At 57.9% G+C, this 15,770-nt stretch overlaps 1 protein-coding gene across 1 annotated transcript in view; it reads right to left on the bottom strand.

The window, feature by feature from the left end:
* Nucleotides 1-2,481: 2,481 nt before the first annotated feature.
* Nucleotides 2,482-15,770, bottom strand: part of LOC123642167 (SH3 and multiple ankyrin repeat domains protein 3-like) — a 322,145-nt gene continuing 308,856 nt past the window's right edge. The window contains exons 15-17 of the mRNA XM_045557074.1: nucleotides 4,332-4,414; nucleotides 2,667-2,791; nucleotides 2,482-2,529 (exon numbers count right to left, since the gene is read on the bottom strand). Of these exons, the coding sequence (XP_045413030.1) occupies nucleotides 2,482-2,529; nucleotides 2,667-2,791; nucleotides 4,332-4,414 (256 nt within the window). The remainder of the gene's footprint in view (nucleotides 2,530-2,666; nucleotides 2,792-4,331; nucleotides 4,415-15,770) is intronic.

Genomic DNA, 15,770 nt, shown 5'->3' with positions numbered 1-15,770 from the left:
AGCTGGGGCATTCTGACAAAGCCAGACGGAAAAACCAAGTTCTGAAGATGACAAGGACTTTAAAAGCCAACATTCACTTCAAAAAGTGCCCCTTGGTCCAAAAGTTCAAACCACAGCATGCATTTTTAAAGAGAAAATAAAATCTGACATACTTTCGAGGTTCTTTCACATAGTGGGGAGAAAAGAAGGTCAAGGGCAACTGGGGGCAAGGAAGACAGCGTGACCACGGGTCGGGCAGCTCCTCACGTGGACGCCTCGCGCCTCGCCAAGGACTCAAACCCCCGAACCCCAGACACGTGAGGCTGTGTAAAACGAGCCCTGCAAGGTTGAAGCTTTTCACTGAAGATAGAAAAAAATCATCTGTTGGAAAAAACATGCACCTATAAGGCTATGATTCTAATATTCCAGTTGCAAAACCCGGTACCTAGGAAAATAGCTCCGCAGGGACTGCGTCTCACATCCAAGCACCTAAAGGAGAATTCTGGGTCTCCCGAGGTAGCCTTGGAAATGAACTGGGAGGAGCTCGGTTCCAACCCGCCTGTCCCCTGTCCCCGTGTTAGTATGTGACTGGCAATAAGTGGCCTCTTAGGACTGTGGCCATGGAGGGCCCAGCATTCCTTCAGGTCACACGAGACACCACTGTGCCAGCACAGTGCAAACGCATCTCAGGGCCAGCCATTCCTAGAATCCTGAAAACCAGAGGTTACCCAGAATATAAAACCTGCTCCAAAATGGCAAATATGTTTGCATCTCAGAGGTTAAAAGCAATGTCAAAGGAGGTGCTTTGAAAATTGAAGTGTAGAAACTCTCAATGCTCCAGATGTCCACAGAGGCTTCCATCCGGCAGGATGGCATGGCCCAGATAGCACGGCGTGGCCCGTGCCCAGCAGCGTCTGCTAACCCAGCACCGCTCCAGTCCACGCTTCTTTTATTGACTGGCTCATCAAGGAAACAATCCAATGAGCTGAACAACGGGGGTGCTCTTGCATCTGCAGTCCTCGTTTATTATTGAAAACCAGGAACCAACAGCAACCTATCTCAACCCACCGGAACCCCCGCCCCTCTCTGCCACACACTCACACTCCACCCATAGACTTCAGCCCTGCCTCTCAGCCTGAGACCACACCCCTCTGTCTCTCTCTCTCTCTCTCACACACACACACACACACACACACACACACACACACACACACACACACACACGCACACACAGGAAGGGGACTTACATCACAACTGCAACCTACAGAAGATGATTCAACCCAGTCTCTGCATCTCCATGAAGGTTACAAACCGAGTTAACCCACAAAGCTGCGGTGGGCTCCTGTCTCCCTCATTCTAGATGCGCATCCGACAGTTTCAACATATGAGAATCCAAATGAGCTCATTCCTCATTCAAACCAGGCTTCTATTGGCTAATGATAATTTAAATGCATCTTTTAGCAAATAAGATCCACACAAGATACCTGGAGTAAGTTAAAACACCTTCTCCATCTTACCTCGCTCTCTGCCCTGCAATAGCATCTTCCCTCTGGTTCCATGACCCTTTACTAGTCTGGAGAAGCACTAAGATCATGTCAGAACCACAGTTTCCAAAGCATCCTTGGGAGCTTCAGCCTAATGGGGAGAACTGGATTCAAGCAGCCACCTCGCCAGGGGCTGGGAGGTGTCTCCCTTTATAGAACGGACATACGTCTGGCTGGCCCAATGGCAGGGACCACCATGTGGCTGGCTGGATACCAGGTACCCAGCTCTTCTGAGCGGCTGAGGCAGGGCTCAGGGTTAATGCTGGGGAACGCTTGTCCAAGAAATAGGAACTCCCAAGAGTGCCGTTTGTGTCTACCGAACCTTTTGAAACGATCTTTTCCAACTTTCATACTTCCGAAGAGTAACACATTCCTTTGCACATCAAGATTGAAAGTAACACCTAAACTTGCAAAAGACAAGACACTCAGATGTGCTGGGGCGCTGGACACCTCACACGCACTAACGTGCCAGCGGCAGGTGAAGCTTGCAAAACACGGGCACGTGCACCTAGTGGGATTCCTTAAATGAAGAGAATGCTCAGTCCCTTTACAAACTAGCAAAAGCTCACTTTCAAAACATCCGAATTTACAAGTTTTCTTTCTGTGCCACCAACGCCAGCCACCCCTCTTGCTCAGGCTCCTTGGTCTTTGAAAGCCACCATCCATCCAACAGGGCTGCTGTTGTAATCTGCAAATCAATGAGCTCTTAGCCACCAACACCACAGACCTCATGCCAGCAGACACCACACCAGAGTGCCTGCCAATGTGCCCTCAGGACACAGGAACGGGGATGACTCCTCTTGCTGTCTATTTATAGAGTCACAACTGAACAACCCACAGATCCACCTGTGTCCCCAGCATCATGGCGACCACACGTCTCTTTCTACCTGCTACTCATGACCAACGGCCAAGTTCCGCATGTGCTATTTCCTCCTTCCAAAGAGCTGCAGCCGAGGCCTCAGAGACCATCAAACAGCAGGTCCCAGGGAGTGGCGTCCACAGTGGGCTGAAACAACCACATAGCAAACGTTCACGGCAACCCCAGGTCAGGCCTCGTGGCCACGCTGCCAAGAACACGACCCGCTTCCCGATGAGAGTCGGCGCTCTCCCCAAGCAGAAAGATACAGACACCTGTGCTCCTACCTCAATCAGGAAGTCCCCAGTCCTCAGCCCGGCTTGCCACGCCACCCCGCCTTCATCCACGGACTCCAGGTACTGCAGGGCTGGGAACGCTGGCGTCGGTGTGAATTCTTCAATGGGTGTATCCGCTGGAGAGACAAGGAGCAGCTCGTTACAAGCCTGGGACGTTGTTTTCCAAGTTAACAGCCCCTGACCTCCCCATGGGACCCTGGGAGAAAGGCCCCAAGCATCTCCCATCAGAAGTGGGTGGTCCAGGCCAACTTGTCCCTAGGGAAGGCTTAAGACTCAAACTCATGGGTCACCCCCAACCCAAGCAATGAAGCCAACTGCATGTTGGTGCCACCATCATGGCTCTTGGCCTCTCTGCTGGAACCACAGATAACGTGCTCCATGGTACATGTCTACATGCCTGTCATTTTCTTTAAAAGCATCAGTGACTAAACATTTTCAGTTCTAAAAATGGAAAAGTTCCTCCCCTACCACACGGAGCTACAGAAACACCACACTGAACCACTTGCCAAATTTACATCTACGTAGACTCGCAACCAAGGGAATTCAACTTGGAACATGGACGGAACATCATGCTGACCCAGTGGGCGGCTGCAGATTTGGAATCTGCTCACGAGTCCTCCCTATGGCAGCCCGGCCCTCTGTGACCTCGTCCACGGGAGGGCTGGACCACTGTGCCTCAGCCCCGCGGGGCTCGGCTGCTGGGGCCCACACAGCTGCCAGACGCAACTCTGGGGCAAGAGGTGGACTTTTCTGGCAGTCATGAGTGACTGGGGGTGGATGTGTGTGGGGAGGAACATACCAGCTGGGGGAGGGGAGAGCACACCACAGAGACAGGTGGGGACTCACTCACGGGCACAGATCACTTGGCCACCTGAGCCCGAGGCAGGAGGGAACGCCGGCCAGGCAGGCCTGCGGCACAGGGGCAGGAGCCCCGGCACAGCACAAGCAGAGATGAAACTTCCACATGGCTCATCCACACACACCGTGGGCAGCCGTCCCCTCTCGTGGGGAGGCGATGCCATTTTGTTTTCTTTTGGAAGGGAAGCCCCCAAGTTAGGGGCAGGTGGTAGGCACACTGCCACGGACTGCATCCCCGAGCCTCCCACCACAGGCCACGTAACGTGTGTGCTGCTGGCTCGGTCCACGGCAGAGGGGACCATCTTGCCACATTTCCTTTGCAAAGTCACCTTAGAGGCAAGCACACGGGTGCCTGCCGGCCTCGGAGCCGAAGCCCACTCCCAGAATGGGGCGGTTTCTAGATGCCTGAAACTCAGAGATGGGTAATTCTGGGTGTACGAGACCAGGAGCTCCAAAGACAGCCCCAATCCGGCCACACCAGCCCACAAAATATTGATCACCTCCACCATTTAAACAGAGAGGTGGGGGAGGGATGAAGGAGACGAGAGCGAGCCTATTCAGAGCAATATTGTGTATGGAAAATTAAAAATATTCCTAAAGGAAGCCCCAGTGTTTTCTGAGTAAGGCAGAATGTTAAAGAACATGGTTGTCTAGCAACCAAGTGCCCCCAGGAAAAATGCTTATTTCATGCTTGTTTCTGGGCCGGGGAACATTTTTCATACAGGCGTGCACACACGCACACACACACACACACACACACACACGTGAACGCAGCCAGGCTTAGAGCCGTGCTCTTACCTTTCGCCCCCCGGAGCACGAACCCGAAGCCCTCATTGTCTTTCTTCTGCAGGACCACCGTCTTCTCCTCGATGATGCAGTCGCTGTAGAGAGAATTCCGGGGATAGCGCCCATTACTGTAGCCCGTCATCATCACCGCCGCGGCTCCTCCGCCGGGCACGTTCATCATCATAGCCAATTAATCACCCGGCCCGCCGGACCCGGCAGCACGGAGGCAGCCGGGCGCGAGGGTGCGGGAGGAGCGAGGGAGGGGGGCGGCTGCCAGGATAGGCGAGCTCCGCACAATGAGGCTCGGAGGGGGCGGGCGGAGCGGGAGCCAGCCCGAGGCAGGAGTCACGCATGGTGGGGCGGCCGGCTCAAGGGGGGCTGGCCAGGACGCCGCCGAGAGCAAAGAAAGTAAGTGGCCCGCTCGGCGGCGGCGGCAGGAGCAGCCTCGGCAGCAGCAGGGAGGTGAAGGCGTCCCTCCGGCCTGCCCCGGCCACGCGCATCTTCCCGGGAAGCCCAGCGAGATCGGCCAGGGGAGAAATGAGGCAGCAGTTCTGTTTTGCTTTTCCTTGAAGAGGGTTTAGGAAAAAAAATCAAATCCTGTCTCCTCCCGCACGAGCCAGCGGCAGCAGGCGCCGGGGACAGACGCAGGGACCCGTGCGTCGCATCCAGCGCCCCCTCCCTCCCCGTCCCGCGCGACGGTGGCGTGGCAGGAGCCCCCACGATCATCTGACGAGCCCACGGCGCGCCGGCGGCTGCCTGGGCGTCATCCCGGAGGAGCGCGCTGGGCTGGGCGCGGGAGGGAGGGAGGGGGAGCGGCCGCGGCCTCCCTGGCCGGCGCTCAGATCATCTCAGCCACAGCAAAGCCTCCCTGGGGGACGAGCGAGGAATTGCGGGACCAGGAGGGGGCATGCGGCCGCCTCCTTTGAGCCGACAACCCAAAGCCACCCTGCTCTGCCTCTCAGCCGGCGTCTCTTCTTTAAAGGAGAGAAACCGCAGAGCTCCAACTTTGCTGAGGCTGCCAAGGCCTCCTCTGGTCTGTGCTGACGGCACCCTGCCACACACTGTCACCCCTGAGGACCTCGGGGTGTGTGTGGGGCATCTGCACTGCCCAGTGGGCCACCAGGCCAGTGGCTCAACTGTCGTCCACCCCCACCTTCTGGGTGGCCCACTGAGGCAGGGGGTGTGCACTGAAGGCTGCCAGCATCCCAGGAGTCTGCTGCGCCCCAAGTCACTTGGGAGGCCGCTGGCTGCGGAGGGGAGGGAGGAGGGGAGGGAGGCCTTCTCGGGGTCCTGCAGGGCCTTGTGGGAGCGTCAGGTGCGAGGAGAAAGGACCCAGCCAGAGGCCCCGACAGAAAGGGCTGCAGAGGGGCCCTGAAGAATCCGGCAGACCTGTCCCAGAGAAGCAGGCCTGGGGACATGAACAGCAAGCAGCTGGAGAAATGCACACAGCCAGCTGTGACAGCACAGCCATCCTGGACCAGGTGGCCCTGGCGGGGAGGAGGGACGTGTATGATAGGCCTCAAGTGTCCTGGACAGGGGACAGGAGCAGACAGCAGCCCTCCGAGGTTCCCATTTCACAGATGAGGCCAGTGAGGTTTGCAAGGTTGAAGGACACAGCTGGGGGGCGTGCACCTGTTCCGGCCCACTCTCATGCACCCTCCCTCGGAGGGCCGTGCAGAGGAACTTGCCGGGGGGACCCTGGCTTGCAGGAATGGCCTAGCACGGGGGTGAGGTACACCTTCATGGTCGCAGACCATGGTAACCCAGCATGACTGGTCAGGGGCCCAAGAACTTGGCAGGGGGCTCAGTCTCTGGGCCCTTGCTCTACCTCCCGCCCCAGAGACACAGGGACAAGTTCAGGGAGCCCCAGCTCTGGGGAGCTTGGCCATGACGGTGAGCCCCACTTGGCTCAGCCTCCCGCAGCCCACCTGCCCTGCTCAGAGCCCCCAGACAAGGGCTGAAGCATGGGCAGAGGTCCAGGGCCCTGGAAGCCCACAAGTGGTATCACATGGCTGGTGTGGTCATTAGTAAGTGACGGGGCTCTCCAAACCTCAGTTTCCCCACACATCCAGAGGCGGCAAGAACAAGCCTCTTGTAATTACCGCAGGGTCAGAGGCCGTGCCCACAACGTTGAGCCGTAACAGGAAGCCCCGGGGAGCCATCCCTACAATGGCTGTGAGTAACCGCAGGCAGCCTTGGCAGGCAGCCAGGACCCGGTGGCCCCAGGGAGGCAGAGGGAGCAGAACTGGAAGGGGGAGTCGCTAACCCAGGCCCTGTGGCCCACGAGTGGCTGGGCAGGCGCAAACCTGCAACCTGCCTGTGGGCCTCCTCCTCCATGGAAGGTTCTCCAAAGGCCCTGCCACCAAAGCCAAGGACCGACCTTCGCTCCGCCCTCCCATATGTCTACTTTGCACGAGGAGCTGCTGAGGGCAGGCAGTCCCCCCCCAAACTCTGGAACGATGCCAGACCCGAGGGTCCTGGGCTTGCTGCCCTGCACTCTCCCTGGGCCGACGTCCTCCTCTGCCCCGCTCCGAGGGGAACCTGTCCTGTACTCAGGGCGCCTGTTCCAGCTGCCAGGCAGCTTCACCCGCAGGTCCAAAGGCTGCCCAAACTTGGGTCATTTCCTGCCAGCTGTCCCCCAACAGGGGACTCTTAGCGCCCACGGGGCATCTCACTGGCGTCTCCTACTGACCACACAAGGCAAAGGTGCTCCAGGGTGCGGGGGGGGGGGAGCACCGGCTGTGGCGTCACACGGAGCCCTGTTCGAAGCCCAGCTCTGCTCTGACCCAAGGTCACTCTGACCTTCCGAGCCTCAGAGCCCTGCTCTGGAAAATGAGAATCCCAGCAACATGTCACGAGATAACCCTTGCGAGCCGCCCCGGTCGGTGGGTGGGCTCACAGCACCAATGCAAGTAGACTGGAGTTCGCATCCGCCAATCCCTCCTCCCGTAAGGACCCCTCCGCCACTATCCAGGTTCAAACACTCTCCTCGATTCCTAACCCATCCAAGAACTTTCTAGCTCGTACTTGTGACTGTGCAACTGTCTTGCCGCTAAACTGTCACTGCGCCATCCTGTTTACTGAGAAAACACCAAACTCCTTAGTCTCATATTAAGGAGGACTGTTTCTAACTTCTCTTTCCTGTGTTATTTCAGGATCTAAACAGTCCCTTGTCCTCCGCCCAGCATGACCCCATCCCATTTTCATTCACAGACAGACCTAGGTTTGAATCCTGACTCGGACAGCTACCAGCTTGGCTACTCAGAGCCTCGGTTTACCCACCTGCAAAGTGGGGGCACAAACATCTGCCTTGTAAGGTTTATATGGGAAAACTGAGACAACGCCAGTGAATCCCCTGTGTGCGGGCAGCCCCCATAACCGCAGACCCTGCTCTCAGCGCCCCCACGCACCCTCCCGCGCTGGGTAACCAGGAGCAAACGTCCCTCTCCCCCAAGAGACATGAACTTGTGGGGCCGGGGACCTCACCCTGCAGGCCACCCCCAATGACCACAGCACTCCACATGGGACAGGCACCCCATGTGTGCCCAGATGGGAAGCAAAATGGGCGTGAACTCGAGTCAGCCGTGGAGCAAGGAGAAAACGGATGTTGGGCAGGGTTGGCCAAAGGGTGACCATGGGGTTTGGAGGGAAGAAGGCTCCAGGACAGGGGGCAGCCACACCAAAGGGCAGGCACGGCTCAGCGCTGGGCAGCGCCAACTGCAGGCGGCTGGTGTGGCCCAGGGAGCCAGAGAGGAAAGAGGAGAGGCAGGCTCAGGCCCTCAGAAACTTTCACTCCTTAGAGCAAGTCACGAAAAGCAACCGGATACTCTAGAAGAGCCGTTCCCCTAAAACAGGAGCTCGGGTCTGGTTCTGTCCTGGGTCTGCAACATCCCGCCAGCCCCACGGAATCAGAATCCCACACTCAGGCCTCCGGAAGGAGCCTCTCTGGAGACATGAAACTCTCAGAAGCTCCTTCTGCTGGTTTAGGAACCTAAAACCTGTCCCAGACGGCAGCCTTGGCCACGTCTGAAGTCATGGCCCTGAGACATGGTCTCCGTGTGCTGCTCCTGGACTGCACTAAAGCTCCCGTGAATCGCAGCCCGCCCTGACCTCCGCCACGACCTCCGCCCTGGCCAAGCCCGCCCCGGCCCCGCACCAGCTTATCTGCTCTCAGATGCAGCCCGAGTGCACCGCGATCTGATTTCATGGGGGGCGGGGAGGGGTCAGCTGAGGAGGCACCTGCACCCGCCACGCTGCTCCTAGAGAGCCTGGCCCAAGCCTCTGCTGGGGCCCTTCTAACCCCAACCATTAACGGATCCCATGTCTGCATAGTCACCGTGGGCTCCTTGGGAGCAACACCCTGCCCCTTCCTCTCTAAATCTCGCCCCCATGGCACAGCATCTACCTGTGCTTGTCGACTGGACCAAGAATGTGGTCCAGTGGCATTCTCTGCAAATGTGCTTTCTGAGCAGGGTGGGAGGCCGCTTTGACATACCCCACATGCACCTTCCTTTGCCAACTTGTGCCTGCAGCAGGAGCTGTGGAAGGCAGATACGGTGGGCATGCAGCCCGGTCAAGCACAGCTGTGCAGGTTGTGCACAGTACAACTACAGAGGACGCCATTTACATCATGGCCATCATGGAACCATGTGCTTACAGTGGTAATTTCAGCACAGATGGAGGTGAAGTGTCTTGAAAAAGGGGCAAGCACACTTTCCTAGTTCAAACAAAGATGGGGGATAAGCCATCGGCTGCCATGGACAACGCAAGAGGAGTCCCTGTAGGAACCACACAGACCTCTGGGAGACACAACCGACTCCATGTTGAAACTCTCCTGGGAGCCAGCCGGCAGGAACCATGAAAGGTTTCCTTTTGCTCATGGCACACAACAGGACACTCTTACTGGACACACTTGCAGCAATCTGTAACTGGAAGCGAGACAGGAGGGTTGTGGGGACTCCGGGTCTATCACACAGGGGGCCCCCGAGGCCTTACCCCACTGGCAGGCCCGGCGATGCTCCTGCCATCTGCCTCATGAGACCACAGGTGGCCGAGCGTCAAGTGGTTTTTAGCAGTGGCCTGGGGTTCACTGTCCCCAGCCGGGAGCCCACAGGGAAGGCCGCGCTCACTTAGTCCAGGAGGCCGCAGGTGCCAGGGATGGCAGCTGGCGTTTTTAGGATTTGTCAGTCTCCAAATAAGCTCCCTTGGCAGCGGCCCCTGATCCTGGAGGAGGCGTGAACTCGGAGCCACAGGAAGCCCGGCCTGAGCTGGCCAAGACATGTGAGCTCGAGGGCCCGGGTGGCTCCTATCCCACAGGGTCCCCGTGGGCATCTGAACTGTGGACACCAGGGTCGCTGGGGTGGACCAGACGGCTTCCTCAGCAGCTTTCAGGATCCCAGCTGGGACGGTGGCCCTGTCAAGTCTAACGGTTACAATTCTTTAATCAACTGGGACCTGGTCTCAGTCTAGGACCGAAGTTCAGATGTGACTGGGGCCAGTGTCCATCTGCCACGTTAATCAGTGCGTCAATTTAGCCATTACTCACTGACTACCTACTGTCAAGGGGTGGGCTCCTGGGGGCCGGGCATTTCGGGGGGACAAACCTGGCCCTTATGGAGATGCCAGGTGCAGGGGTTGAAAGGTGGCCACCACCAAAGATGTGTCCAGCTCCTAACACTGGTATCTGAGAACGTGACCTCATTTGGAAACAGGGTCTCTGCAGCTGTCATGAGTTAGGGACCTGGAGGTCGGACCATCCTGGGTTTAGGGAGTGCCCCAAAACCTCACAGGGAGAGGCAAGGGGTTGACTGAGACACAGAGGTGGAGGGGAGAAGGTCACATGGAGACGCAGGCAGAGACTGGAAAGACTCGGCCAGGCGCCCAGGAGCGCCAAGGACGGCGGCAGATGCCACGGGCTGGGGAGGCGGGAAGCCTCCTGCCCCAGAGCCGCCAGGGGAGCGTGGCCCTGCCGACACCTTGACTGGGGACTTCCGGCCTCCAGAACAGTGCAAGAATCAGTTTTCTTGTTTTAAACGACCTGGTTTATGCTCATTTGTTAAGCAGCCACCGGAGGGGCACACAGCAGGCGAGCGCGGAAGATAAGTGTTCGCCCAAGGGCCACGCGGCGCATGCACTCGACAGCCCAGGACATGCTCTGTGAGAGCGTGAGGGACCCGGAAGGCCTCCTGGGAGGGGGACTGAATTGTATGCAGGAGCCAGTGGGGTGGGGACTGGGGAGGGGACGAGAGGGAGAACATTCCGGAGGGGCGCTGGAGCACAGGGAGCAAGCACATAGAGTCGTGGGTGTCGGCCGCCTGCACACCCGGGGCAAGGTCCAAGGACGCAGCTGGTGGCAAGAGGTGTGCGTGCAGGTGTCAGCAGGGCCTGGGCCGGCGCGTGTTTCCCCCAGGGTCAGCAGTGAAGGCTAAAGTGACAGAAAAGCAATTGCTCCACTCCTTCCTCTGGGCTTCGTCCAGCCAGGCCCGAGCCCTGCTGGAGTGACCCGGGGCTGACCCGCACCACGTGGCAGGAACTTTCACCCAGCGACCGTGTTTCCATCTAAGCAGTTCGTAGGCGAGAGCATGCGTGTTGCCCCACTTGGAGGCCACGCTGTTCCTTCAAAGTGGCGGGGAGTGGCCGGTGGGACTGAGGCAGATGATAGAGTCCCCACCCGCAGCTCTTTGCAGGGGGCTTCCAAGGCCAGGGTGGGGGCTTCCGAGGCCGGGGTCGTCGCTGGAAGGACACTGGGCTCAGGCAGGCGTGGCCGTTGGAGGTGGCGCAGACGCCGGGGCAAGGCTGGAGTGAGCGCCGAGGGCACGGTGCCTTCTGCAGGTGTGTGGAAGGGGCAGAGCCGCAGGGCGGGGTGAGCAGGGCCGCTTCCACAACCCGGCCCCCCAGGCCCAGGCTCCAGCCGTCTGGACACTCTGGGCTGGGGACCCGCCCACATGCCTGTGACCTGGAAGATAAAATTCTCTGGCCCCAGAATCCAAACAGCGTTCGGCGTCTCTGAGATCTACCGCGGGGTCCACCTGCTGACCCGCTAAATCTGCCGTCACCAACGTACCGTCCACCGCGTGTGCAACCGCGTGGAGGGCAGATTTCCTCACCTGGAAGGAATCCTCGGGCACACTGACGGCTGCTAAAGAGTCACAGAAGCCGCTGGGGAATGATCACGGTGAGTTACTCGCAGCCAAATGGGTTTCAAAAGCAAAATTATCAAAATCATCTGAGAATTTTGTTTATGGCAAAAGGTACATTGAATGTGGGCTGTGGGTGCATTGCACACGTCTGATCCGACCTTGGCAGGGGACCCTGGAACCCAGGGCAGGGCCCACGGTGGGGGTGGGGGAGGGACGGACTCACACAGGCTGGGAGGCGCCTTTACCGCCTCTGAAGGCTCCTTCCCTGAGCAGTGGGGGGGGACCTGCCTCTGCAGGGCAGGGGACGGAAGCCGAGAGCAGCACCTTAAATCATTCCTCGCGTAATCGCATTTCGGTGGCAGGGCCGGATGGAGGCAGGAACTGGGACACTATTAGAAAGAGGAGCCTCCAGGGAAAGGCAACGCCAGCGGATGTCCTAGAAATTTCCAGGCTCTGCCAGTCAGGAAGGATGGGGCTAAGCAGAGAGCTGTCAGCTCTCCCTCAGGGGTGCCAGGGTGGGGGCTCCACAGGTGTCCCGGCCCTGCGGAGACGCCAGCCTGGGCCCTTGCGGTGCAGGGTGCGGGCACCCGCCCAGCTCACCGTGGCAGAGCTGGCTGCAGGCGGCACAGAGGGGCACTGAGCGGCGGGCAGGCTGCAGGCGGACAGGAGTTCCCCAGGCATCTGTCACTTGCTGCCAAGTGGGGGGCCTCTCATCCTGCGACCACACACGCGGCTGCTCCCAGCACCTGCTTCCTGGCTGGAGCCCTGCAGTACGGTGCTGCTCCCTCGCTGCCCTCCTCCGTAGCTCACGGGGGAGACGAAGCCCAGCACCCTCACGGTGCTCTGACGGACAGCCCAGGCCACGCTGCTCTCGGGGAGCCGCTGTGGTGTCACGTGCAGGAGGTGACGGATGTGGGTCATTCATTGATGGAGGACACTTCTCCTAGCTGCTGGGAGCTGCCCTCACTTGACGGGCAGGGGGAGGCGTCGCTCCGCGTTGTGTTGGGGAGGACAATGGCTCTGTCCCCGTGGAGCCTGCGCACCTGCTCCGCAGAGATGTGCATTTATAGGAGCCATTTTTCAAATCAGCAATTATGAAAACACCCTGCCCGGCGTTTATTACGACCATTTTCCTCCTCATTGCTAACATGATAAGCAATACCAGTTTTTCCTAATAGAAATAATAACGTGCAAAGAATTTGATTCAAATTAAATTGTCTCATTACTTCATAATAAATCACCCACAAGCATTTCCTAAGCGCTACCAGGCGTGTTACCTGCCAAGGACGGCTGGCGGGGAAGACAAAGATGTGGCTTAAGTGCGTTCACAACAAGCAGGGTGGTGACCGGGCTCCCTGCTGAGACGGGGGGACGTAGGCTTGCAGGGAGAACCGCCGCCTTGGAACCTGAACGACCCAGGTGGGACCCCAGCTTCCGTGACCTTGGCCAAGTTGTCGAACCTCACTGAACACCAACATCCTCACCTGCCCAACATGAGTGTCAACTGCAGCCTGGAAACAACACAGTGGGCCCGAAAAATACTTATTTAAAAAAGGTCCCTTGTGCAGGATCTGGCACAGAGCAGGGGCTGGACGACTTTGTCGGCTCATGAGGACGCACCTTATGCGTTACAGAACCTGCTTCATTCTGGAAACATCACGTATAAAGCGAGATATTTTTATGTGCCTCTTAGGTAAAAAACTCTTGTGCCAAAATCAGCAGAGTGCCTGCACTCAGGTGTCCTTCCTTGTGGAAGGACATCCTGCAGGTGCCTTTATGCAGAACAGGACACCCCCATGTGCCAGAAAACGAAGAGGAGGAAGTCCCCACACTGCGACTCCCAGGGAAGGGGATCCTGGCACACAGCGCTGTGGGCAGGTGGGACGCGGGCAGGCCCGTGGGGGAGGGGCACCCGGCACCTCACTGCGCTTGCAAAGACGGCGTGGAGTCTGCGGTGCCACGTGGGACACTCACGTGCTGGCCCAAAACCAAGGAGGCATCCTGAAGTGAGCTCTTCCATCCCCCACAGCCACCTATCTGCACGTGCCATCAGCCGGAGCACCGAGGTAGGGCTGACATTTGCACACCTGTCCATGACTTTCCCCATTACAAGCCCCCAACCTCTTTCACCTGGGGACCATGAAAGCCTACTGACAGTCTCCCCTGAATTCACTCTTTATTGTAAAAACCTGACATGTCTCTCTCTCGCCTAAAATATTCCAATAGATTCCCATCATAATTGAGGATAAAATCCAAATTCCCCACCAAAGGGCTAAGACCCTTTATGATCTGACCATGCCCCTTCTCCTCTTACCTCCCCCTATTCCAGCCACACTGCTGTCTTCTTGTCCTCCAGCGGGCCAAGCTCATCACACCACAATGCTTTGCACTGCCTGTGTTCGCCCCAGAGTGCTGCTGCTGTCATTGTGCAGGTCCCTGAGGTCACCCCCACAGAGGGGCCTTGCTGCCTGGTAGCAGCAGCCCTCCTGTGTCCCCAAGTCCCCAGCCCTTCTCGTCACTTATTTTATATGAAATTGGGATTTGTCTGTTTCCCCGTTTACTGCCTGACTCCTGCAGTGGCACGTGAGTGCCCCCAAAGGCAGGCTCTGGTCCTGCCCACCATGCTTGGGCAACCTCGGACAGCACCTGCCACCACCGTTATGTTTTGAGTAAAAGCAAAAAGGTGGAGAGGACTCACTTTCCAGTCCTGGCTCTGGCAAGAACTGGTGGTGGGACCCTGGGCAGGACTGTCACCCACTCTGGGCCTGGGTTTTCCTGCCTGTAAAACGAGAGACTGGGACATCCGAGCAGGTGCTTCCCTGGTGCTACTGACTCAATGAATGAAACTACACCAGAGTCTCTCGTGTGTGGTGTGTGATGCAGACTGGGTGACCCACTGTCCTGGTTTGCCCAGGACAAAGGGGTTTTCTGGGATACAGGACTTTCGGTTGTAAAAGTAGGATGGCCCTGGGCAAATAGGGCAAGCTGGCTGCCCCCCACAACCCTCCTTTTAGTCGGGAGGACACCTCTGCCTCCAGCTCTGTGCCCCTCACGACCCCCCAGGCTGGTGGGACCAGCTCATCAGAAAGTCACTGCAGCCGGTGGGGGTGGCTTTGCCCAGGGCCACACGGCTTGGCCAGTGGCAGGGCCAACCCTTAAGCTTCAGCCTTCAACTCTGAACTGAATGTTCTTAAAAACAAAACAACAACAACAAAAAACCAGGGGAACGGTACAATTGCCTGGCATTTTGCTGCAAGTGCAGGAAGGGGTTGTTTGTGACTTTTCCTTCACTCGTTAATTAAAATGACAGGCCAGGCCTGCCCCATCTGTTGGTCTCCAAGCTTGCCCAGAAAGACCAAGCCGAGTGGGCTGGGGACAGTCCACTGCGCTCTGCTTGTCAGGCCAGCTCCCAAGTCCCTCTGGTGGGGGTTGGGGGGTATTCACCCACCACAGCGATAAAACCAGAAACCGTCTCCTTCTGTCTCCTTCCTTCAGACTCAGTGCGGTGAGTTGCCAGGTACCCCAGGCTTTGGACAGAAGGCCCAGCCCACGGCTGGGTGGGGGGCCGGGGCCTAAGCCCGCAGTACCCCCACCAGGCCCACCTGCCCAACCTGGACTAGACGGCACAGACGTCTACAGCAGCAGGCCACGGAACACCCAGGCCAGGCCCGGCCACTGCCCCTGTCCGCCCTGACCGCCAACCTCCCTCCACCTGTAAGGGCCACTGAGTAGTCTGTTTCTGCCCCAAGGGTTGATGCCTAGATGAGAGGGTGGCTTCACCAAAGGGACAGTTCTAAAAGTAGCTACAAGCATGAAGGGGGCACCTTTAACGTGGAGCACTTTAATGAAGTCCTTTGAAAGGGGCTCTGCAAACATTCCAGGCCACGGCTGGCAAACGTCTCCTGTGAAGGCCCAGACAATAAATACTCCAGGCTTTTCGCACAGTTGGTCCCTGTGTAACTTCTCTCTCAATTGCGGGGCGGAGGGGGCCGTGCCAATGTGTAAACAATGGGCGGGGCTGTGTCCCAATAAAACTTTATTTATAGAAACAGGTGACGGGGCAGATTTATCCCATGGGCTGGCGTTTCTAAAGATAGGCTCTGAACGTTCCGAGGACATTTGAATCTACATGAACGATACACAATACCTGACACATGCTGACATATAACAGGAGCTAAGAACAGTCTCAGTCCTCCTGCAGAAGCCACGCCGACACTACCGCTTACAGGTGCGCTGGGCTTGACACGACACCTGAGCTTCAGCAAAGGTGCGCGCACAAGGCACTTTAGAAACGAGGCCATCTGTGCGATGC

The sequence above is a fragment of the Lemur catta genome, chromosome 7 (genome assembly GCF_020740605.2).
Source record: "Lemur catta isolate mLemCat1 chromosome 7, mLemCat1.pri, whole genome shotgun sequence".
In the NCBI taxonomy this organism is placed as follows: domain Eukaryota; kingdom Metazoa; phylum Chordata; class Mammalia; order Primates; family Lemuridae; genus Lemur; species Lemur catta.
The sequence above is the reverse complement of the archived record's forward strand: the minus strand, read 5'-3'. Positions and strand labels throughout refer to the sequence as shown.